Source organism: Callospermophilus lateralis, chromosome 8 (genome assembly GCF_048772815.1).
Source record: "Callospermophilus lateralis isolate mCalLat2 chromosome 8, mCalLat2.hap1, whole genome shotgun sequence".
Classification (NCBI taxonomy): domain Eukaryota; kingdom Metazoa; phylum Chordata; class Mammalia; order Rodentia; family Sciuridae; genus Callospermophilus; species Callospermophilus lateralis.
The window spans coordinates 107,076,889-107,103,011 of NC_135312.1; the positions used below are offsets into that span (position 1 = coordinate 107,076,889).

The 26,123-nt window shown below is 36.5% G+C and overlaps 1 protein-coding gene across 9 annotated transcripts in view; it reads right to left on the bottom strand.

Annotated features, from left to right (window-relative positions):
- Positions 1-2,139: 2,139 nt before the first annotated feature.
- Rapgef2 (Rap guanine nucleotide exchange factor 2) overlaps positions 2,140-26,123 on the bottom strand; it is a 251,756-nt gene continuing 227,772 nt past the window's right edge. For 4 of the 9 annotated variants that reach the window (XM_076865040.2, XM_076865039.2, XM_076865044.2 and 1 more), the window contains 14 exons: positions 23,118-23,275; positions 22,089-22,329; positions 19,702-20,085; positions 18,294-18,505; positions 18,082-18,205; positions 17,463-17,486; positions 16,210-16,433; positions 14,444-14,650; positions 11,871-12,023; positions 11,010-11,132; positions 9,547-9,772; positions 8,509-9,068; positions 5,667-5,972; positions 2,140-4,219 (listed from right to left, as the gene is read on the bottom strand). In XM_076865040.2, the coding sequence (XP_076721155.2) occupies positions 4,194-4,219; positions 5,667-5,972; positions 8,509-9,068; positions 9,547-9,772; positions 11,010-11,132; positions 11,871-12,023; positions 14,444-14,650; positions 16,210-16,433; positions 17,463-17,486; positions 18,082-18,205; positions 18,294-18,505; positions 19,702-20,085; positions 22,089-22,329; positions 23,118-23,275 (2,968 nt within the window). In that variant the 3' untranslated portion in view covers positions 2,140-4,193. The remainder of the gene's footprint in view (positions 4,220-5,666; positions 5,973-8,508; positions 9,069-9,546; positions 9,773-11,009; positions 11,133-11,870; positions 12,024-14,443; positions 14,651-16,209; positions 16,434-17,462; positions 17,487-18,081; positions 18,206-18,293; positions 18,506-19,701; positions 20,086-22,088; positions 22,330-23,117; positions 23,276-26,123) is intronic. The other 5 variants (XM_076865043.2, XM_076865042.2, XM_076865047.2 and 2 more) reach the window with 2 other exon arrangements.

The following is a 26,123-nucleotide window of genomic DNA, read 5'->3' on the forward strand; positions in this document are numbered from 1 at the left end:
CAGACCTAAGAAGTGTTGATAAATGCCTCCTTACTCAGAGGTTAGAATCACTTATGAACATTGAATTACCAGTGAAATGAAGATGAAACATTAATATATGGATTAAAGTAAAATGTACACTTTCTAATAGGAAAATGGAGAGAAGCTGAGGAAAATATTTGTGGGGATTTAACATACATGTATAAAAACACACACCCAGGTGTTTTACCTTTTTGATTAGAGAGAACATCAGATTCTCACCCAAACTTTCTACAGTATTCCTAAAACTTGGGTGTATGGGGGGGTGAACCTCAGTGGTAGAATCCTTGCCTAACATGCACCAGGCCCTGGTTCAATCCCCAGCACTAGCACCACCAAAAAAGAAAAAGAAAAGAAAAGAAAGAAAAAGAAAAGAAAAAAGAAATCCTTGGCAAAGTTTCACTATTAACACAGATTAAATTTTGTCACTGCTATTGGTTACAATTGGTAAATACTAATTTCTTGAAACCCTGGAGACAATTCTTCGGCCACAAAGAGGTAAGTAACTTAAAATACAGAAGGGCAATAAAACATAATAGGATTATAAATCATGGCTGATCTTTCATTGTCTCAGTGTCAACAGAATGCAAAAAGTGATAATCAAGAGGCTATTTTTCAAAACATCAGGTTCTTATGATTTTTTTGGAAAAAAGTTTTGAGAAAATTAAACTTTTTTTTTTTAAAGCGAGTGAGAGAGAGAGAGAGAATTTTAATATTTATTTTTTAGTTATCGGCGGATACAACATCTTTGTATGTGGTGCTGAGGATCGAACCCGGGCCGCACTTATGCCAGGCGAGCGCGCTACCGCTTGAGCCACATCCCCAGCCCCAAATTAAACTTTTTGAATGACAGAATAGGGGAGTTGCTAGTCATGTGTTTTAAGATAGATAAAAAGCTGGGTACAGCAGTGTACAACTGTAATCTTAGTAACTCAGGAGGCTGAAGCAGGAGAATGAATAAGTTTGAGGCCATCTTCAGCAACTTAGAGCCTATCTTAAAAAAAGAGAAAGGACTGAGGATGTAGCTCAGTGGTAAAGCACCCCTAGGTTCAATGCTCAGTAGAAAGGGAGGGAGGGAGGGAGGGAGGGAGGAAGAAAAAAGGACAGACGGACGAATGAATGGAGAGAGGAAGAGAGGGAAGGAAGGGAAGATTGAGCCTCTAACAACCCAGGTATGTGCATAGTAACTTCATTTTTTAAAAGGTATAGGTAAAGCTATTGGAATGGCAAATGGCAACATTTTTTTTTTTTCTGCTTTAATTCTTCAAATTATTTTGGTGGCCAGATTTTCAAAATTCAGCAAAATAGTGCAAATGCCTCAGAAAGATTTTTACATTTGGCCAGTGAGCAGGTCCCCTCTCCTGACTCCTTTTTAGCCTTTCTCACCTTTCTAATGGAAAAATGCTTCCTTTCCAGCTTCTGAGACTTATTGATCGTGCAATAATTTTTTTATGCCTTGCCTGAGGTTAAGAAATGAGTCCTTGATCTCAAAATATACTTAAGCAGGCTGCTGCTTAACTGATTTTTCCATTCCAAATATAAGTGTCCTTTTGATAGATTGAAATATTATCCAGATTTACCATTAGAACTCACAGAGGGCAGGAGATGTAGCTCAGTGGTACAGCACTTATCTAGCATGCGTGAGGCTGTACCTCCCCAGCACCACAGAAAACAAACCCTCATAGACCAAATATTATATTCTAGTTAGAAGTTCACAATCAATAGCTAAATTGTACTCTTAGTGATCATGAACCTGAAAAATCATTTTCTGTTCTCTGAGGTCCTACTTCTCAGTACATATACTGGGAATCAAAATATTTTTGTCCCATACAGATTTTCATTGGGGAAAGGTTGAGAAAAGACAATGTTTAATGCAATTATATTGTGATATCTTCATTTTTCACTGAGCCTTAAGAAACAGTGCCAAATCTGAAGGTGCATATGTTGGTGTTAATAACATTAACAATATTAAGCTCTTTGAATCAACAGAAAGCTTCCTTAAAAGAAATATCAGACAGTTTCTACCAAGCAAGAAGGTAAGCCTCTTATGCCTCTGGAGTTCGAGCTCTGGTAGTGAGACCAAAGACTTGTTATTTAGAAATAAAAAGCATGCACAATTCATTAAGAATATTCACAAGGCTTTATGTTATATTTATTTATTTTCCAGCTTGTACAAACTGGATGTAGAAGCATAAACATAGTACATTTCTACCATCTTCAACAAAAATATAACCAATATGTACAATTATTGTATTAAAAATACAAAAGGGATACAGACTCCACCAATGTCTTTCTAAAAGACATACAGGTACAAGTAGTATCAAAAAGTTATGAGGAAATCACCAGTTAATTGTACATTCTGCACTTGACATCACAGAGCGAACTGAGATTAGCAGTCCTATGTTCTACAATTACTTAATGTTTAGATAACATTTGTGCAACTTGTGGTAGAGCTAGATTTCTGTCTTTCTATATGCACATGAGGTCCATAGCCTATATAATAAAACCGGCAAATAATGCATATTACATGTAAAATTACAAATGCATAAATTGACAATGTAATATATAAGCAAGTAGACAAATGCCATGATACAGAAGAGAATTATTAAATAAAGCACTGACATTGTTTGATACAGTGAAAAAACACTGCAATTCGACTTTTAAAATTTGAAGCTATTTACGTTTATCTACTGATCAATATGATCAGCTGAATTTAATGGAAAAAAAAAAATCCAAGACCAGCAGTTCCTCACATTTGAGTACTACTCGGATTGGCAGCCTTCACTTTTCCGGAGTCTGTGCAAAAACAACACAAAAATAGAGTGGAAGGGTCATTTTAAGTCATTATAGGGTTAATAGCAGCTGTGAGCAGATGGTTGCTACACTTAGACTTCTCTCTACGCAGCATCCATAAAGCCACTTACAGGTTAGTCTCTGGTGACAAACCCACCTTGCAAAGGCTGGCATATCTAACCAGACTTTTGATCTTTTATTACGTTTAAAGACTTGTTTATTCCCTAATGCCAATTGGATAAAGGGAGGCTGTCTTGAAAGAGCAGTATTAACAGCTGGCATTAGCTCCAACATCCCAAGCTGCTTTCACTGCAATGCGATCCAGTTATAAATGTTTCTTTTAAAAAATAAAAACACAAATATCCTAAATCTCTAAATTAACAAAATCCAAAAATATAACTTAAAAAATGGGGTTTGCCATCCATTTCAATGGAGCAGGACACACCCTCAGATGACACTGCCCTGCCTCCATAAGGCTCACACAGGACACAAGAGTCCTATTTCCCTCCCCTGGCCATGTGCAAACAGTTTTACAAAAGACCCCCACCCACTGGGGAAGGAGTGGATGAGGTGCCTTGGTATTTAAGTAATTGGCTAACATTTTATACTTCCAGGATAGGGCACTTTGAGGGTGAGGCCAGAAGGACATGGGAAGACAGGGTCACAAACCAGGTCTTCCCTTCTTCTTGTGTGGCCACACCCTGTCCGGCATATTTGGTTTTTTTTTGTTTTTGTTTTTGTTTTGGAAACCCAGGCTGGCAACCCTACTTATGGTTCAAAATAATACTGTAATCATTAAATGGATATAACATTTAATCTCTAAACACAATCTTTAAAAATTCATTAAAAAAAAAAAAAAAACATTGTAAACAAGTGGACAAGCACTGTACTCAGAGGATTTCACTGTTTTTCTTTGTCTTCCTTGGTGGGTTAAAGGCCCCAAGTAGTTCAATGGCTAGCTGTTCTCATTATCCCAACGAGACCAAGTGCTAGACTGGATTGAAATCTAAAAGGAAGATTTAAAAAAATCCTTCCAGGCATTGAGAAGTGCAGCCAGAGAGAATCATCTTGTTGTGATGATCTTGGAATTTGGAATGGATACTGTATGATGTGGCAGGCAGCAACAGTGGGAGCTTGAAGATTGCTGCACTGTGCATTTCAAGCAACAAAGTCTGAAAAGTGCCAGGGCAATTTCTTCACAGTATTTCACATGCAAAGGGGAAAGGAAGAAGGGGAGAAGAAGCCCCATGCTGCTTTTAAGGCAGGGAAGGAGGCAAACTGGTCCACCATCCTCAGGATGTGAGTTCCATGGCCCCAGTGCTGGGGGCGTCTTCTTGTGCTCTCCTTTAGGTGGTCACTCAGGATCCACGACAGCCTGTGCCTCAAACAGCAGACACTTGTTCATCTTCTACAAACAAGGCAGGGAAGAAAACAACAAATCAATGAGCAAGCAAGTAATTTCCTATGCTGTCGAGAATACATCACTGATGTACTAATAAAAACAAATCATACATATGTATACATATTCAGCTCATCAAAAACCTTTGTCTGTTTTTTACGCAATTAACAATTTTAAAAGCTTAAAAATTGATATATAATGCATACGTTCATACACACCCACACCCACAAGTATATTAACAATACATACACTGTTATGTTTATTAGATGCAAAATTATGAGTAATAAATTCATTTAGGAAAGTTATAAAAATATAATGTGCCGTGTTTGTTTTTTTAAAATTCTTTTTTAGTTGTCAATGGACCTTTATTGCATTTATTTTATATATGATGCTGAGAATCAAACCTAGTGCCTCACACATGGTAGGCAAGTGCTCTACCACTGAGCTACCAGACTGTGTTGTTTAATAATACACAGTCATGGGCTGGGTTGTGGCTCAGCGGTAGAGCGCTTGACTCTCATGTAAGAGACACTGAGTTCGACCCCAGCACCACATAAAAATAAACAAAGTAAAGGTACTGTATCCATTTTCACAACTAAAAAAAACCCAAAAAATTCAAAAAAATTATACACAGTCACATACTTTAAGTCTGGAAGAATATATAAAAAGATGTTAATAGTGGTTATCTTCAAGTGGCAGATTATGAATAGTGTTCATTTATTGTATTTCACGTTTTTTTTCTATAATGATTTCATAATAAAACAGGTTAAACTGGAAACAAAACGAAAAAAAGAAGGTGGGAGAATATGATTTCCCTCCTGTACTCAATCCAAGAGAGGCAGGTAGGTTTTTAAATTTGTAAAAAGAAGTCCAAAGAGAGAGAAGTATGTCTTTCATCTCCAAGTGTAGGCCAACCCATTAAAAGTCCAAGTGTGACATTTTCCACAGAAAACTTGAACCATCCTTGTTTTATAGCTCAAAATGTTCCTTTAAATTCTCACAGTATAAACTTGTGAGATTTTTAACTTTTAACCTTAAAATAGTAAACTTTAATTTTACTAAGAATTAGGAAAGACATGCAGGTTGGGGTATTTTAGTGGTTGATCGCTTGCCTCACATGCTGGAGGCTCTGGGTTCCATCCCCAGCACCACAGAAAACAAAAACCAACAACAACAAAAAAATCTAGTAAAGATATCCAGTTACCTGCACGCTTTTTTACAAGTGACCCCCTGTAATCTGTGGCCTTTTTAAAGCCACTTAGAAAAAATGCAAAGAAAACCCAGAAACATCTCACATGAAGAAAGCCCTCCAAAGCTTTAACCCTAAACCTGGATTCTTCTTTGTGTGGACTCTGCAGGGACACAGGTGAGGACAGGTAAGAACACCAATCCCCCTGGAGCCTCACAGGAGCCCAAGTTCCCCTTTCTTGCAAAGGTTTTAAGAAGACGCATGTACCATCCTCCTCGGCGGAGAAGCCCTGAGACTGGCAAGGGGCGAGGCGTGGGTCGGACTCGCTGGGCTTATGCCACTGAGGTTTGCTCACAGGCCTGCTGCTGGTCGGGGGCCCAGGTGGCTGCTGTCCTGGCGAGGGCCCAGAAGCGTCCGAGGACCGGGCAACCATCCGAGACCTTTGAAGTGCCACGTTGTAGTCCGGAGGTTTCCTGGCTGGGTGGGAATGCCCTTCTGGGAAGTCAGTGATGGGGATTCCAATGTAGCCGGGTGGGGTTGGGGGTGGCTCTCGATACCTGCCCTCCTTTCGTGCTGCAGCAGAAACAATGTACCAGCTGTTGAGAATTTTGTGGAAGACTACTTCACACTACAAATGTTTATAAAACATGAAAATAATTATTAAAATACCACATACAGTGTTGCAGCAAATGTGTTCTGGTTTGACTAGCCAGGTGTGTGGCTGGCCAGGAAACGGATGTTAACTAAAGCAAATATCCACCACGGTTACCTCTGTGTGGTCAATGAAGCAATCTAAATGTTTAAGCATAAACAGACTACTTAAAGAAAATATTGTCTGTAAGGCTGGGGCTGTAGCTCACTGTTAGGGGCACCTTCTGAGCCTGTGTGGTCCTGGGTTTCATCCCCAGCACTATAACGAAAACCTGCTTGTGCCTATAAAATAGTAAGAAGTGTTAACCAGGTGAACACCTAACCCTTGGATTTATTGCTCAGATTAAAGCAAAGCAAGAACATAAAAGGTACATAGTATTATGACTGGAACATGTTTGTACTTGGTGAAAATTACCTTTCTTTTTCTCTCTCCCTGCCCCAGAGACAAACTAGTCTATTCCGTTTTTGGTTTGCTTTTATCAACCTGAGAGTCAATTCCAGTTAACTTTCAAGTCTATAGGCTTCACTGGAAAACAGTAAATTAAAATAAAGTTGAAAAAGTAGTACAGAAAGAGGGATGCCAATTTTGAAACTAAAACTATGAGGTATTTATTTTTCTGCTAATCTTTTTATTAGTTAATGTTTATGACCTACAATATGAAATCTATAAAGGCAAGTAAAACTAAAGTTTTATTGAACTTTCTAGACTCAACTATTACGAACTAAAAATCATACTTCCTTTCTTTTCAATAAAAATTCTGAGAATGAATTTGTCAACAGAAAACATCTGACAAAGATCAACCTAAGAATATATTTAACTCTTGCTACAGTTTGAATCTGTAATGTTCTCTAACGACTCATGGATTGAAGGTTTGGTCTCTAGGTAATGGCATTACTGGAAACTTTAGCACATGGGGTCTCACTGGAGGAAGTGGGTCACTGAGGCATGTCCTTGAAGGGAATATTTTGTCCCCACTCCCTTTCTCTCACATTTTTTGCTTCCTAGATGCCAAGAAATGAGCAGTTTTGCTTTGTCACACCTTCCCCATCTGCCTTACCACAGCCCCCCAAATAATTAAGTGACCATGGACTGAAACTTACACTGTGAACCAAAATAAATCTTTTCTCTTTTATATTGATTTTCTCAAGTATTTTGTTGCAGTGATAGAAAGCTATGACTACTGTTATCTCCTTATTTATCTTAGAGTTATTAAATTTGACCTCCACTCACAACTATTTGTAAGGCAAAATAATTACAATGTTCCTACTATTGAAAGTGATGACCATAATGCCCATATTCCAGATCACTTTACATCAGAAGGAGTAGCAGCATCTTTCCGTTACTTATGAATATACTATCTAGGCACTGTTCTGAGTACTTTTCATAGATTTTCTTTCATCCGCACACTAACTCTATTAAGCAGAGATTACTAAACTCATTTTATAGATGAGGAAACAAACAGGCAGAGCTTCTTTGTCTAGTATCAGAGAGCTACTACAAAGTAGCAAAACACGGATTCCAACCCTTTCTGCCTGAGTTCAATGCCTGAATCCTTAGTCTTTTATATGATAAGCAATTTCTGCCTTGCTCTAGTGTGCAGAATTCGTTGAGCACAGAAACAGTGTGACAACATAACAAAAATCAATGAAAGGATATTTTGCCATGCTGGGGACTGAACCCAGGGCCTCACACATGCTAGGCAATTTGTCTACTACTGAGCAACACATGAGCCCCTTTTAAGTTTTAATTTCAGACAGGGTCTTCCCAAGTGCTCAGGTTATCTCAAACTTGCAATCTTCCTGTCTCAGTCTCCTGAGTAGCTAATGTTAAAGGCGTGTACCACACCATGCTTGGCTAATGAAAAGGTTTTATTATGCAAAGGATAAAGTTCTAAATATAATTTAAGGGTCAACATTTAAAAGATTTTCAATTAAAAAAATTCCTTCCCTGTGAAAAATAGGCATCTATTCTGATAATTTTCCAGTTAAAAGAAAAAAAATTAGGTAGTATCCATAATGACAGTATTCTGATACTAGGATCTAAAATTTACTGAATGTTTTACTATATGCAGCTGGGCTCTTAACCACACCATTCATATAAAAATCATGAATTCAGGGCTAATTTGGAAGCCCTGTAAAGCAATGGACAAAATGAGGGAAAGAACCACAAACCAGCAGGGCATGATGGTGCACACCTATAATCCCAGTGGCTTAGGAGGCTGAGACAGGAGGATCATGAGTTCAAAGCCAGCCTCAGCAACTTAGTGAGATCCTGTCTCTAAATTAAAAAAAAAAAAAAAAAAAAGGTGGAGGTCTGGGAATATGGCTCAGTGGTTAAACACCATGGGGTTTAATAAAAAAAAAAAAAAACAAAAGACACAAAATACTTTTGACTTTTGAAATAATCAGATTACAGCCATGATCCATATGTGCCAAGACTCCCATTTTTTAGACTTACCTATCACTCCCTTTGCAGTACTGGGTGTCACAGCTATGTGGGCAGGCACCGGCACAGGTTTGGTTTCTTCTGTGGTTGCAGATGTTATGCTAGTGCTTTCAGCCTCTATGGAAACATCCTTCCCACCTCTTCGCTTTATTGTTCCTGTGTCACCCTCTGAGTCTTCTCCCCAGTAACCTGTGGAAGATGCCCAGCTTGCCCGGGATTGGGCCTGTTCAAGACTCTCTCTACTTTGATTCTGCCTGTTATACTTTGCACTATGATCAGAAAACATCATTTGGTCCATATGGCTACTTGAGGCCCATAAACCTGCAGGATCCCCTGAATAATCAAAGTGGGTGTGGCCAAACGGAAGGGTTTCCCAACTTCTCTGGTGCTGGATGGTCTGTATATTATCATGTGAACCACTTGAGCACGATGTCCAGCTTCCCCGACCACTGTCGGCAGCATCGAGGGAAGCACGATCCCCCTGGTCTTGGGAAAGCTCCTCTGTGCTTGGAGAAGAAATTACTGTAGCTGTGGCATATAAGCCTCGGCTCTCAGACATTGGCACATATGATCTAAATGGACAAAACAGATGAAAAGGAAAACAGTGAATGATTTCAACATCTTTTTTTTCCTAGAAGGATAGCTTTCTCTCATCTCAGAAAGAGGCCGAGAATACCACTGAACTGCATTATAGTGGACAGTTCTGCCATGTCCAGTTTTCTTACCTTTGTCATTACTATAAAATAAGTGCAGAGAGAAAAAGAACAATGACTTGCTAGAGAAGAACATTTTCCCTGCAAGGTTAAGGATGGTTCAACACCATCTGGATACTTAAGGAAGGTAGCTTATACCAAGGAAGTGGTATACAGCCAAACATCACCCTTTGCCTCCCACACAAAGCCACAGTGTTCATGCAATAAAGAAGAAGCTTAACTAAAAAGCAAAAGGCTCAACAAAAAGAAAGATGATACTTAACAATCCACAAAGGATTCATTCTTTAAAGAGACATGAAAGAAGGGATGTGAAAGAATGCTAAGGAAAGCCATCTACCCTAAGCTGTATTGATCAGGTTCAATCATGGTCCGCCGTTCTGTCCTGCCCACACCTAGGTTTGTTTCCACAATGCTGACAGAATGCCTCTGGCGCCTCTCATCATGGAGCGAGACTGGCACCGAGTCAAAAGAAGAATTGCTGACAATACTGGATCGTGAAGAGATTTCACTGTGACCAGAATCTGAAAAATTATCCACAGTACCACTGGGAGCCAAAGTATAACCTGCATGAGAAACAAAACCACATCAGTTAGACACTCTAGGTTTACAACATAAGACTGAAGTCCATCAAATAGAAGCAAAAAAAAAAAAAAAAAAAAAAAAAAAAAAAATTGCATGGATATCACCACTGATTGACCAAGTGACTAAAAGATTAAAGTAAATTTTTACTGATGGGGGTCATTTAATCAAAGGTTAGAGAGGAACAAATACACACACACACACACACACACACACACACACACGCACACACGCACATATACTATTATAGAAGCTCAGAAAAGATGCAGAAACCATGGCACTATTTGACTATTCTTAGTTTGCCTGGCTATGAATTACACTATCATTAAACTACAAAAGGAAACTGGGCTGCAGATATAACTCGGTGATAGAGCACTTGCCTAGCATACACCCAAGGCCAGGGTTTGTATCCCAGTACTGGGAAACAACAACAACAACTGATTAGACTTGAAAGTATGATTTTTTTCCCCCAACTGTAAAATCAGTAATCTTGTTTTCAACAGCAGAGAAAAAATCAACTGAAAATAGACTTCAAAAAGAATAAGAAATAAGATCTAAAGAATATCTCTTTGGATTTTTGTCATTCAGTTTTTCAACATTAATAATGTATTAGCTGAATCACATGAAAAGTCAATTGTTTAGGATGTAATGTGTACTTTTCCTCAGACCATCACTGTAAAATGCCTCAACAGATGTCCATTTGTTGTTGTTACTAAAAATATTTCTGAAAATCACAAAGGAAGAGGCTTATCTTGATATTTTTAATGGAAAAGAAAAAACAAATCTCAGTACTTATTTTTATCTTTTCTATATATACATGACTAAGGATCTCACATTAGTTTGAAAAAAAAAAATATATATATGTATGTATATATATCTCTAGAGCACTTAAATGCTCCCATCTGAAGTATGTTTCCATCTATTTAGTAAATTGGTACTTCCTGATTTATTTTTTAAAGGTTACACAGGTCTTGAAAAGATTGAACATGTTCATATATGAAATATCTTTTTATAAACACACACTACAAATTCTGATAAACAAGATTTAAATCTTCCCTGAAAAGTCTCCTCAAAAAAATAAAAACAAAACCCAAAAAGCTCTGTCCAGAAAAATCATCACTTAGATTGAGCATCTGACACTTGGAGGAATTTTCTCATTTTCTTCAACTAATGAGATGATTCCTCTCTTTCCCACCCCATTTTTGGTTCTAAAAACCCCACCTATCCCATAGGTCCGTGGTGCATTGTTATTCTTGTTACTGTTCTCACTTCCAAGAGAAGAGGAGGAACTGGTTAAGTCCAACTGCCCGGAGCCAAAAGATCTCAGCTGATTGCCACTGCCACCTAACAATAGGATGAGAAAAGAATTTAGATATATCCATTTAACAAGGGCCCTAGAACTGACACCCACACCAAATGCACAGATGCCTGAAATGTCTACAAAGAAAAGCAGTTATTTGTTGAATCAGTAAAATATTATAATTAATTAACCTTTTAGATCTTAGCTTTTTACTACTGACGGACACCCACCCTCCCTTTCAATTAAAGGGAAGGGAAGGAAGGAACCTAGAGAGTTATGTGGAAGAAAATCATCATCTATTTTAATATAAGAAAGTATCCATATAAGGAGAAGATTTTGATTGCCTAAAAGGTAGTCTCTTTAAAAGACAGCAACAAAAAAGGTAATCAAGACCCATATTAACACAATGAAAAAAAATAAATCAGGAACATATCAGCTTTTTATGCTTTTCAAGAGCACTTCTCTGTATTAAATTTTATGTAATCAAATTTAGTCTTATGGAATTTTAATGTAAAAGAATTCTTTCCACACTTGGCCAAATAAAAAACTTAAACTTTAGAAATAGTTCCAAATAGTTATAAATTTAATTCTATTTATTATAAGAATAATATTAAAAAGAAATACCAAAAATTTTCCCAACTTATACACTGAGGGAAAAAAATCCAGTGAACATCATGAGGAATCATTTAAAATGAATAATATAATATTAAAAATTCCAGAATTTATTATAACTGAAATGTATAGAGTTTGATAAAGGAAAAGAACAAGTTGTATACTTCTACCTTTTCTTGGAGAACTTTGTGGAGAAGTGGGAGGAGAAGATAGCTGTGAAGACGCATTTGATATTGTATCGTCAGCTGGCTTCTTGTGACGTTCCAAACTCCCTTCTTCAGACAAGGAAAGAATTTTCTTTAAAGCTTGTGGAGAGTTGATACCTATAAAAAATAATTTAGATATGCAATTTCAAGACTGAAAATAAATACTAATGACTAAAAAGCATTTTTGTGTTAAGATTTAGTATTACAGTAAGATTCAACCTACTTATGATCTAACTGTTCTTTGCATCACTACTCATGGTATAAACAGATCACCAAGAGCATGAGATACTTGGGAGTTTTGTTTTTGACCAACAGCTACTATACTATTAAAAACAGATTATTTTTGATATTTTACTTTATATTTTAAACCTTAAAGTAGTCATCATTTATATTCAACAATGAAGAAAAGACAATTAGAAAATATCTGAATTTAGGATGAAAGTGGCACAGCCAATTTCAACTCCAGTTGTTTCAAAGTTTAGGATGGAAACATTCTGGTATTGTTTGAAATGTTAGCTCTGGAGAAGTGGGAATGATGGGAGAAAAGTAAAGGGCCAAGGGTTAAGAGGAACTATCTAAAATAGTCAATGAAAGGAATTCTATGCCCTTACTACTCAAATAAAGCACATGAAAGAGGAGCAGGAGACACCTCATGAAAGCACTGTGTCACAGAGACCATGAAAAGATTTCAGAAGAAGGGAGTGAACCAGTGTAGGATCTAGTAGTATGAGGATGTAAAGTGGGTCCCTTCACAAAATTATTTTTCTGAAATAAGGAAGTCAAATTTTACTTTGAAATTATTTCGGGGATGGGATTGTGGCTCAGAGGTAGAGTGCTCGCCTAGCACGTGCAAGGCCCCGGGTTCGATCCTCAGCACCACATAAAAATAAAATAAAGATATTGTGTCCAACTACGACTAAAAAAAATAAATTATTTCATTAATTAGAATGGGGAAAAATCTTTAAGTTACTGTTTTATATAATGTTACTTAAATAGGTTACACTAAATACATAAGATGACATGTAATATTTCAAGCACATTTTTTAAGTTCATAAATAAATTCAAATGGACTTAAAGTATTTTGAGATATTCTCTTTGGAAAATGGGAGAGAGCTTTATATGCAGGCAGACCTACATTATATTAAATATGGCTAACAGGCTATTTTTTAGTTAAAAGAAAGACTGATGATCCAAACAAAAAGTTCAGCACAGAAGAGGACACAGAAGTCATCCTGCAGGGGACTTAGGAATACACGTTTGTCGAGCGCAAAAGCAATAAAGAAACATGTGATTTGATTTGTTTGTGATAGGGAGAATAAAACAAATAATTGAAAGGGGACAGATGACAGATGTCAAGTGTTCTTTTCTCACATTCCTCCAAAACTTAACACACACTTGCTGATCAAGAGGAACGGGTAAGGATAGAGTCCATGAGAGTTCCACCACATTACTTATATCTAACTCACAGAGTGCAGGAACTTCATTACCGCCACCTAATTTTATCTAAACAAACTCTTTGCTATCCACTTACTTTTAAAAAATGTCTCCATTTTTATTAACATTGTTTCCTTCTACATACATATAGAAAAAAGAATCAATACTTTTTTTTAAAGAGTGAGGGGGGGAGAGAGAGAGAGAGAAAAAAAAATTTTTTAATATTTATTTTTTTTTAGTTTTCAGCAGACACAACATCTTTGTTTGTATGTGGTGCTGAGGATCGAACCCGGGCCGCACGCATGCCAGGCGAGCGCACTACCGCTTGAGCCACATCCCCAGCCCAAGAATCAATACATTTTATAAAACTTACTTTGTTTTACATTTATATAAAGGTACTAAGCTAGTAGATGAGTTACTTTTGATAGGAAAGATGAAAAATGATTTTGCTCTTTAACATTCAAGCATTAGATGTATTCTCACTGCTCCCAAGTTACAGAATCAGTGATTCAATAAATAAGAATCCGCCTTCATGCCTAGCATGCACAAGTCCCAGAGTCCCATCCCCAGTACCAAAAAAAAAAAAAAAAAAAAGAAAAAGAAAAAAATCACCTCCAGACAAATGACAAAGCTTAAAATATTCTGATTAAATTTCTGCAATTCATTGACCAGAAGGCAAAACTAGTTTAAAAGTCATAATATGAACAAAACCACTTCAGTACTGGAAAAAAATAAGTTAGTAAATGCATAACTTGTTCATTTTATTCCCTTACCTTGCCATGACAAATGTGATTAAATAAGACACTAGGTATGCAAACAGTCCTCCTTACTGTCAAAAGTAAAGCTTAACTTACTGAATATTTATGTTTGATTAGGAGATAATTATCACAGAGAAACTCAAATATGACAGACAAGGTAGTCAAGATAGACATCTCTTTTCCTAATCTGAAAAGCATGGCAATGAATAGCACCAAATAAGAAAATGACGTTGGGATGAACCCAACTACTACGTGTAACTATAAAGTGCTAATTAAAAAAAAATATATAATAAAACTCATGTTTGAGGAAAGGGAGGGGGAGAAAAATTGAGTTTTATCACTTACCAAAAGGTGGGAGATCCTTCACAGGCACCTTCTTCCGTGAAGGATAAAGGGCCACAGCAGGAACCTGCAGTCCTTGGTTGGCCTTATGTGGCGGCTGCTGTGGCTGTGCCTGTGGCTGGGGTTGTGCTTTCTGCTGCGACCCTGCTCTTGGAGCCACTGGGGAGGTCTCGGATTTGACAGGCTTTTTGTCACCAGGATTCTTAGGCACTGGTAATTGTTTGGTTTGAAAATTGTACAAAGAATGTAAAATGTTAGTAGCTATGTAGAAGATAATAATTGTAGAACTACAAGAGTATTTTCTGAAGTTAGAACACTAAAATATCCATCTTTAGTAATCTCAAAGATGATAACGCTATTAAAACACCAAATTAAAAATAAAAATAGAAATGTGAATATTGTGTATTGTATATGGGATAAAGGCTACAACAGGAAAATCATCAGGAATTATTTTTTTAAATGACATCCAAAACTTTTTCACACATCTGAGCTGTTTTAATTTAATAAATGCTATTAACTGTAACATATTTACTTTCAAATTTTGCTATGGAGAATTATCTATGTAAACAAATAATAATCCATAGTGCTTACTATAAGTGTATAATTCCATGGTAAACAGAAGGCAAACCAAACAGGACAACCAAATTTTGTGCATATAATCTTAATTTCTAAAACAATTCAATGACATGTACTTCCCCTGTTTGACACATTCAGAAGCTAAAGATGAGAAAACTCAAAGTGACTCTTCCAAGGTTACATTATTACTAAGAGGAATAAGCAAGATTTGAAGTCAGACCACTCTGCCTTCAGAGGAAAAGCTCTTCATCATGACATACAGTGCCTAATAGTGTCCTGGGTAAATCTAATTATGTGAATCTTCTAAAATCATCTATTTTAACATTTAAATTCTGTAGATTATCTTTCAAACCTGTCTATAGAAGGCTCCAAAGTGTCCCAAATGAAAAATGCCTTTGTTTTATAAATACAGATACAGATAAAAACAGAACCAGCCCATATCTAGCCTAGCCAGATTTCAATTTTTATTTGTTTTTGTGCAGTGATGGGGACTGAGCCTAGGAACTTATACCTGCTAGGCAAGTACTCTACCACTCAACTACATTCTTAGCTCCTTATTTTTTATTTTTAAGAGATGGATCTTGCTTTGTTGTCCAGGTTGGCCTAGAACTCCTGGGCTCATGATCCCCTCGCCTAGGCCTCCTGAGTAGCTGGAACTAACTACAGACATGCTCTATCAAGACTGGCTCACAGTCAGGACAGTTTTTTAAAATGCTGAGGACCTACATACACCTCAGGCTAAGTTATGGCTCACTGTGTAGTAGAATTATTGCTTCAAATGACAGCTAAATTTGTGGCTGAGAACTGTCCGGGCTGTGGATATAAAAGGCACAGTGCAACATCCAGTTCTGTGCTCCTCTGACTTGACAAGCCTCAACCCCTCAGGTTGCCCACTGCTAAGAAAATAAGGAATGCAAATTGGAGCTGCATCGGCCCTTGTGTCCCTTGAATGAGTACTGGCTATGGTGGAATGAAACCAAAGCAAACTAGAATAAGTCCACAGTATTGTCTTCCATGTAGTAACTCAAGTGGACACAAAGGCCTCATCAAGCACAGGGGAAAGGCTAGTGTACCTGAGAACTGGCAGCTTCTTTGTCTGCACTAGACCTTATCTTGTCACCACCCATGTCACTGCACAGGAGACAAACCCGCATTCCAGTCAGAGTCTGTAACCATTTCCAGAAAAAACTCACATGTGTTAGTTGCTGGCTCACACTGCAGAGATAATGTCTGAAGACTCTCCTCATCCATCTCCAGCTCCAGATTGGACAGGTACTGCTTCACTTTTCGAGCCATCTGTGCATCTTCGTAAAGCTTTTTGGCATTGAGAAAGGAACTACGGCGTACCCGCTTTTTATGACCACCTGTCTGAGCAACATCTAGCACTGTTGCATTTGTACTACCCTGGCTGAGAGACCTGAAAGATGAAAAGGTACATATGCAACTCACTCTAGCATGGGGTTATTTTATCAACTGGAAACTGCCAAAAACTATATACATATTTTACGTTTGAAAGGTCACATGCCTCATTCCAGTAAGTAAACAGTTAAATGGAATATAGACTCATACAGATTTATAACTGTTTTTAGTTAAAAAGAATTATACACAATATATACATAAATATATGTGTTTGGCACTTGTTCTGATTCAACTAGGAAATTCTACTTTTCTCCTCTACAGAGCATTCACATTCTTTCATAGAAGCCAGCAAACAATTATATATGAAAGCTCATGCAAGAATTCAAAGCTACAATCATTGACTTACACTATTTTTACTTCTCCTAAAAAGGGTGTTTTATAGAGATTCAAACAAAATTAGCCACACTGTTCACAATTGTGTTCTTATTTCTTGGGTTGAATGTGGTAAGTGTTTATAGTAATATGGTCAATCTGTTAATACAACAATCATGCAAATGTAAACATCTACGTATGGAAACTATTTAGCACACAAATTGTTAAAAAATTATTTTTTAAAAAGATTGGTTTATATAGAATGAAAACAGTAGTTAGTTGAGCAGTAAAAACTTTGGTTTTAACACCAGGGGGCACATTTTATATTATGCATATGTACTAAAGTATCTGTGCAATAGTATTTAAATTGCACAATTTTTCTTTCTAATATTCTCCTTCCCCTCCCACTTCTTTGGGCTTTCCTTATTTCAAGACATAAATTATATTAAAACTCTGAGAGCTCAGAAGTATGTCTGGCCCATAGTTCCACAAAACAATCATCAATCATTTCACAGCTCTCAAGGATCATGACTCCAAAAGCATAAGCCCCAGAAGATTAAACTTGAAGTAAGTTTGCCATCTGAAATTCTGCTAGAGCCAAGAGGGTTAAGAAAAAAAAAAAAATGCAAAGCATCAGAAAATACAGCAGATAGGAAAATAATGCAATGAGCTGAGCAAGAACTGTGTGGGGGTATGCAAGTTCTCCACCACTTACCCCAAACTCCGCCATTTCTTCTTCCTGTAAGTGAGAGCCATGGAGATTGAAGCATGGGTGTAGAAAGAGACAGAGAGATCACAAGCTCAGAAAGAAAGGACTAGACTTCTGGATAAGCAGTTCTAGAAGCCCACAAATGTTAAACTGCATATCATCTCACACGCACCACTTTACTAGACACATTTTTCTGGTTCAAAAGACAAATACAGTTATATTTTTTATTCTAGAAAAAGATTGACTTCTTTTGCCTCCTAATCATTTTTTACTAAGCTGACATCTAAATCTATTATGTGGGATACTGACATAATCCTGTTTAGGATATTTACATATTTTAGCACATGCTACCCATTACAAGTTCTAACTGTACAAGTCAGTGTTCTAAAAAACAGGAAACAAATATCTGTGATTAATGTTAAGTTAAAAATATCCACAAAGGACAAACTTTTTACTAATAGTCAAAAGTCCACTTGATGCCGAATGGAAGTTTGACGGTGATTCTTGGTACACCCTAATATAATTTCTGCAATACTGCAAATATAAATATACAAAATTTCTTCATTTACTGGGAAGCTCTAAACCTCTCTAGTCCCACATGTGCCACTGGAGGTGACTCACTCACCGAGTCCTGAACATGAGAGCGGGGTCCATGTTAACTGAAGCCATTCGGCCAACGTGCCGGATTTCTTTTGCAATCATCCTTAGCTTCTCAAAGTTGACCAGCCCATCTACTTTTGAATCATTTCCTGTAAGTGGCAAAAGAGAAAAAAGAAATCACATGGCATTTATTCTACTTCTACATGTGAAGACAGAACTCCTCTACCTTGTATTTACCTTCATGAAGGAATGTGAGATCCTTCTTTATAACAGGGAATAGAGGGATTATGGGAGGTTGCAGGTTTTGACTATTGAGGACGTTGCGGTATTTTGCCATGTTTCTAGAAGGGTCAAATAGGTCTTGGAGATCCTGAAATAGCTTTTCATACTTATTGGGAAGTTTTTCCCAGGTAGCTCGAAGTCTTGCCACTGGTGCCAGGTTTAGGCCACTGAGAGGGGGAAAAAAAAAAGTGGGATACAATTAAATGATCTCTTCTGAAATGAAGGAAGAAAAAAAATGTACTGCTTATTTACTGACAAATAAACCTGCATGTATGCTTTACATGTATAGCAATTTATAGAAGGATGAATAGGAAACTTGGGTAATAAGAATGACAGATAGAAGCAGAGTCAGGGCCAAGACAATGGATTTTATTCTTCTTTCCTTTATACTCTCCCGATATGCTTATACTCTGCTATAGTTTAGATCCTACATTTCCCCCAAAGGCTTATAGGTTAAAGGGTTGGTCTCTACTCAATTAGCACTACTGGAAGTTTTAGAGGGAGTCTTTAAGAGGCAGGGATTAATGAGAGGTCTTAGGTCACTGGGGTGTATCCTAAAAAGATGCTGGTGGGACCCTGAATTCTTTCTTTTCCTCTTTTTCATGTCCTAGCCATGACGTGAACAGCTTTGCTACACTCCATACTCCTATTGCCTCATCAGAGGCTAAAAAGTGACAGAGGCAAATGACCACCGCCTGAAACTTCCAAACTCTGAGCCAAAATAAACATTTTCTCTTCATAAGTAGCTATTCATCTTAGCTATTTTGTTATAGTAATGAAAGCTGACCAACATACCATCAGCAAAACCACTAGAATAAAAGTATTGTTGCTTTTTCCTTCAAATATAGCAGTGTTTGGCACATAGCAAGCATTTTATAAAACAGAGCAGGAAAATATTCTAAAAGACACAGTAGTCATGAGAAAATAAACCAAAAGACACAGTAGTCATGAGAGCATGATCAAACTCCCAGGCAGAAAAAAATGACTCATTTTATAGTCACGTTTAACATCAAAATAACTAATTCTTTTCATTTGCACTTTCTTCCAGGTTCAATCAAAACACTTAAAAGGGAAGAAAATAAACATTTATTGGGCTTTTGCTTTATGATGTCCAATGGAATTTCACATACACTGTATCATTTAATCTTGATAATTCTTTGGGGTATTGTTATCTTAAAAAGAATTGTTCGTTATGAGTCAATGACAGTCTAGCATGGGTTTGATTACCAGATGGTATTTAAAAAAAAAAAAAAGTGAGTCATTTATAAAATACCACATTTTATATAATTATATGGTATCCCTGGACGAGATTGTTTCTAATCTGTAATATGCACTGAATCTTAAGACAGATATGCCCTCTTACCTGATGATTGCAAACATTGAGTTAAAATTCTTGCATTCCCTACAGTGCAATGCTATCTTGATGAAATGCTTAATGATCTTCATCCTCTTCAGCTGGTTTGTCTCTCGCAGAATTTCAGATGCCACCCAAAATGTTTCCTGGTTAATGACTTCTTCAAATTTCTTCAGGTTGTGACAGCTGGTTTTTGACTTAAGTTTAAATAAATCATCTATATATTCAGTAGGTTCAATGTTGCGGAAGAGTTCGAAATTCCGCATGGAGAGCTGTGTGGCAACTTCCACAGTACTGAGCTGAAGGAGGGAAATTTGACTCTCTCTCAACAACTCCTGAGCATCCTCATCTGAACAAAGTGTTTCTGTTTCCATGTTGTTTTTCAGATAATACCTGTGAAAGCAGAAGTGTGTCAGACGTAGTCAAGCCTAAGCAGAAGCCTCATGACATCTGTAAAAGAACACAGCTACTTTTTAGGGGAAGCTTGAGAGAATACAGAATTAAATTATGGAAAATTCTTTTTAACCAAGATGGTGTAGTTGCTGCATCAATTGCCAGATCACAGAACCCAGTGTTCAGAGATGGAAAGGAAGGAATCCCATGGGATTTCATTTGTACTGACTTTAATTCTTTTTCACTGTTCCTTTCCTGCTTTCTAAATCATTCTACCCTTTTGGCTACAGATGACAGAAAATAGCCATTTAAAAAAAAAAAAATTTAAATAAGGGCACAGGCTCTACAGGTGGAAGCAAGAAAAATCAGACTCAAGGCATCACTCCATTTTCCCAGAGTGAAAACAGAATCTGACCACTGATGGATCCAAATTAGATAGGTTCAAGTTTATTAAAATTCCTAAGAAACCTAAAAGCTATTTCGCTCAAGTGATCTTATGACTAGAAAAATCCTAAAACAGACTTTAATTTTTAAATATATGAATTTTCATGAAAACCCTATAGGTAAGTGGGGCAGGTGTTATCCCTATTTATCAGAATAGGAAACAGAGTCATCTATAGATTAATGACTTATCAATGTCAGTGCAGGGACAAGAACTCAGAGCTAGTGCATCTCCTTTAAAGCAACTTGTTGAAAACAGCATTTAGGTATTTGCTCTTTGCTATTTCCTTCCTCCCTTCCTCCCTCCAGTTTTCCTTCATTTCTTCTTTTTAGGGTAGGCAGATGCTTTCTCTAAATAAAATTCTAAAAATGAAGAAACAGTGGAGGTCCCATTAAGCTGGTCTTTTGCATATTTCACAAAACATCTATAGCAGAAAAATGTATCTTGGGCTTTTGACATTCATAGATTTAATGCTCTCCATTTTGATTACTCACGAAGCCCATATATAATTTTCTTGAATAATGAATGTGGATCATGAATTTGCAGCTCCCTGGAGATGTGAAGAACTCCATCATGATTATAGATATATCAATGTACATTCAAGTGATAATTCAGAAAAACCAACCTCCTAAAATATAACTATCTACTAGTGTTGAGGTTGGAAATAAAAGTGAGGAATAAGAAAGTTATAAAACAAATTTTGAGTGAATTAAATCATAGCTTAGATATATATCATGGGAAAGTCAAGCACAATGGAACACTCCATTAGAAAAACAGAAAAATGTTGTTTTTGTGACAACTCAATTTTCATTCAGTATAGGATCTAGTAATTATATGAGAGCCAATACTTAAACTACTTTTTTCAACTTTTAGTTATTTGTGGTTTGAGGGCAAAATTACATATCTCCAACAGTAAAAATGTCACTGAAAAGAATGACAAAATCAGCACAATGTTTTCTTGCACATAACATGTGATATGGGCACTTATACAGCAAGGGACCAAGCTCTGTAGCAACTAAAGTTTGGTTCCAGAGCTCAGGGGTGCTTTCTGTAATGTACAAGGCCTGATTTGACAGAGTTAGTTAATTCTGCCAAAAACACTGTCATATATGTCCCTGCCTAAACGAATGAAGCTCCTAGAAAATTCAGGTTATGTGGGAACATGCAATGACTGAAAATACTTAGCAAATCTGTTTGTGAATGCACAAATCCAAAGAGAAGAGAGCAGCAGGGTCTATCTACTCTGAAACTTTCATCAAGCTCCCTCTACTGTTTTATCAGCAGGTATTCTCCAGTGCAAGCCTAACGAGTGATTGTTTGTACGTTGGCTGTTGATAATAACTTTCAGGTCACTGTGCCCTTGAATAAGTGCTTAAGAGCTCCTTGTGAGGGCCAGCAGTCTACTGTATACCTTTACTTTGATAGATTAAAAACCAAGCACCCCACAACGAATTGCTCTGTCGGGATATTTAGTCACTTAAAAAACCCTTAAAGTATTCATCTCTTACACTCTGATGTGGGTTTCGAAAGGGGGTAAGAAATCCAATAAGATAGCGTATACCTTCCGCTTAGTTGTATCCTATCAGCAAGTTTGGAAAGCTGATCTGGAAGTCTTCTCTGTTTGATGACTCCCTCGGGTGTGACTGAGACCTCACACAGTGAATACTGATCTGGGGTGGCAGTGACCGCAAACTCCCTGATGGCCTGAATGACCACTTCCTTTGCTGTGGTATCCTTACTGATCATGATGTATCGGCTTTGCTGATCAGCCTTAAAAACCCTTAGGACTTGATCTGGCAAATCTGGAGGAAAGAAAACCACATAAATAGAAAAGATTTAGTGATATGGTCATTCAAAGTAATCTGGAAAGAAGTGCCCTAGAAAAGATGATAAACTTTGATCTCTTCCTTACTAGAGCTCTTCAAAGATTGATGAAGCTCCTAGAAAAGTCAGGTATGTGGGAACATGCAATGACAGAAATTGATTAGAAAAATCTCTTTGTGAATGCACAAATCCAAAGAGAGCAGCAGGGTCTTCTCTGAGACTTTACATCAAGCTCCCTCTACTGTTTTATCAGCAGGTATTCTCCAGGGCAAGCCTGAGGAGTTACTGCTTGTATGTTGGCTGTCAATAACTGTCTGTGAGCTTCATTCTTATACTACGATGTAAAAACACATCTTCCCCTATAGATAATTAAATGATTAGACAAACAAAACCACATCAGTACATAGTACCACATACACAAGACTGTCATGTGGGTATCAAAGAAAGAAAATTTTAAAAAATTTTAAAGTTGATCTTTTTTATATTGAAGAGCCCAACAGTGACCTCAAATATACCTCCTATTCTTATTTATTTGATATGAATTAGTAATAACTGCATGACATGTGTTATTCTTCATTCTATCAAAGAGGAAACAAGTTCAGAGAGATTAAATTTCCTGTAGCCATATCAAAACAGTCTGCAGAATATGATGAGAACTGGTACCAAAGGTTTGGAAATTAAGGTTCACCCTGACTCTTTGCATCTGGGTATCAAAGATGGAAAAAGATGACAATGAGAAAACAAAAGCAGTAGTGGAGGTGCTCACCAGGAGTAGCACTGAAGTCTAAAATGCGATGATGTGACTGCAGCAAATCAGGATTACTGGAGGACAAGGTTCCACTGACAGGCAATGCGGTCGGGATGTGCTTCGTCTGTCTTAGCCCTACTATGCTGTCATCTTGAGATTGACCAATCCCAATATCACTGAGGAAAGAAGAAAAAGTGAATTATCAGCACGATGAAAAGCTGTATTACAGACCACTAGTAAGCCACATCCCATTAAACTTGCAATTAATGTAAAAAATGTCATTAATTTACTTGAAAATTGCAAAAGCCACTACTGTTTAAGTGTATCCAATTTACTTTCCTGTTTCTTAAGTATATAATGTTTCTCTAAAGTCTGTCTTTTTCACTAGAAAAACCCATAACCAATATTAGTAGTTTCTCAGTCAAAAAATGTATTCGAGAAAATATGAGTTTTGGTGGGAATGAACTTAGGAAAAAGCATACTAAAAAGAATGCATTCAGTCTCACTCGTCCAATGGTTCAGTGTCAAAATGATGCAGTTTTATGGTCCTATTTGCAAGAACTAAAGAATGTGAGCAGAATGAACAGAATTTTATTCTCCAATATTTTAAGGGGAAAGTGAGCAGAATGAACACAGAATTTTATTCTCCAATATTTTAAGGGGAAAATGAGATTATTATACAGTCAAATGTAAGGAAATCCTGGCAGGTATTATTTCTTAATTATACAGAGCATAAAAGAAGAGTAGGGCATGGTGGCATTTTCTAGGATCAAGGAAAAGGCAATGGAACTCCAATGACTCACTTTGATTCTGCTCAAATTTTCTAATTACACATTAAAGTTCCCCAAAAAGCACCGGTTATTATTGATGTTTCTCAAACTCATTTCTATTTATAAAAAAACTATTGCAGTAGACAATTCTTATAACATGATGTAATAATATATAAAAACTATTTCTATAATTTTTCTATATTATTATTACTTAAAGGATCAGTGCTTTCAAAACAAAGATCAAAAAATAAGAATATGGATGCAAAAATAACTGGATTATAAACAAATTTACATTCTAACTAGTTTTTAAAAACACCCTGAAAGAAAATGCAAGGTTGGGTTATAAAACAAGGTATCATATCACTAGATAGATCTTCCAAACAAAAGCTGAACAAAAAAAAGAAACTATAGAACTCAAGACAATCAATAACTTAGATTAACTGACATATATAGAATATTTCATCCTTCAACGAGAGAATATACTTTCTTCTCAGCAGCACATGGATCCTTCTCTAAAATACAGACCATATATTATGCCACAAAGCATCTCTTAGCAAATATAGAATACTACCCTGTATTCTATCAGATCATAATGGAATGAAACTAGAAATCAATGATAAAGAAATAAAATCCACTCCAACACTTGGAGACTAAATAATATGCTACTGAACGAACAATGGGTTACAGAAAACATCAAGGAGGAAATTTAAAAATTTTTAGAGGTGAATGAGAACACAGATACAACATATCGAGATCTCTGGGACACTATGAAAGCAGTTCTAAGAGGAAAGTTCATTGCATGAAGTTCATTCCTTAAAAAAAGAAAAAGTCAACAAATAAATGACTTAACATTACATCTCAAAGCCCTAGAAAAAGAAGAACAAATCAACACCAAAAGGAGCAGAAGACAGGAAATAATTAAAATCAGAGCTGAGATCAATGAAATTGCAACAAAAGAAACAATTGAAAAAAATTGCAGAACTAAAGTTGGTACTTTGAAAAAATAAATAAAATTGACAGACTCTTAGCCATGCTAACAAAGAGAGGGAGAGAGAAAACTCATGTGATGAAAAAGGAAGACACTACAGAAATACAGAAGATAATTAGAAATTATTTTGAAAATGTGTACTCCAATAAAATAGAAATATGAAAGGCATTGACAAATTTCTAGAGTCATATAATTTGCCCAGATTGAATCAGAATATATACAATTTAAACAGATCAATTTCAAGTGATGAACTAGCAGATGCCATCAAAAGTCTACCAAACAAGAAAAGCCCAGGACCAGACAGATACATAGCCGAGTTCCACAAGACCTTTAAAGAAGAACTAATATCAATACTCTTCAATTTATTTCAGGAAATAGAAAAAGAGGGAGTAATTCCAAACTCATTCTATGAGGCCAATATCACTCTGATTCCAAAACCAGGCAAAGACACTTAAAAAAAAAAAAAAAAAAAAAAAAAAACTTCAGACCAATATCTCTAATGAACATAGATGCAAAAATTCAATAAAATTCTGGCAAATCGAATACAAAAACATATCCAAAAGCTCGTGTACCATGATCAAGTGGGATTCGTCCCAGGGATGCAAGGTTGGTTCAACATATGGAAATCAATAAATGTTATTCATCACATCAACAGACTTAAAGAATCATATGATCATCCCAATAGATGCAGAAAAAGCATTTGACAAAATCAGCACCCCTTTATGTTCAAAACACTAGAAAAACTAGGGATAAAAGGAACATATCTCATCATCTTAAAAGCTATCTATGCTAAGCCCCAGGCCAACATAATTTTAAATGGAGAAAAATTGAAAGCATTCCCTCTAAAACCTGGATCAAGACAGAGATGCCCTCTTTCACTACTTCTATTTAACATAGTTTTGAAACACTAGGCAAAGCAATTAGACAAACGAAAGAAATTAAAGGAATACACATAGGAAAAGAAGAACTCAAATTGGTATTATTTGCTGATAATATGATTCTATACCTAGAAGACCCTAAAAGCTCCATCAGAAAACTTCTGGAGCTAATAAATGAATTCAGCAAAGCAGCAGGATATAAAATTAACACCCCAAAATCAAATGCATTTCTGTATATCAGTGACAAATCCTCAGAAAGGGAAATGAGAAAAACAACCTCATTTCAATAGCCTCAAAAAAATAAGATATTTAGACATCAACTTAAAGAGGTGAAAGATCTATATAATGAAAATTGCAGAACCCTAAAGAAATTAAAGAAGACCTCAGA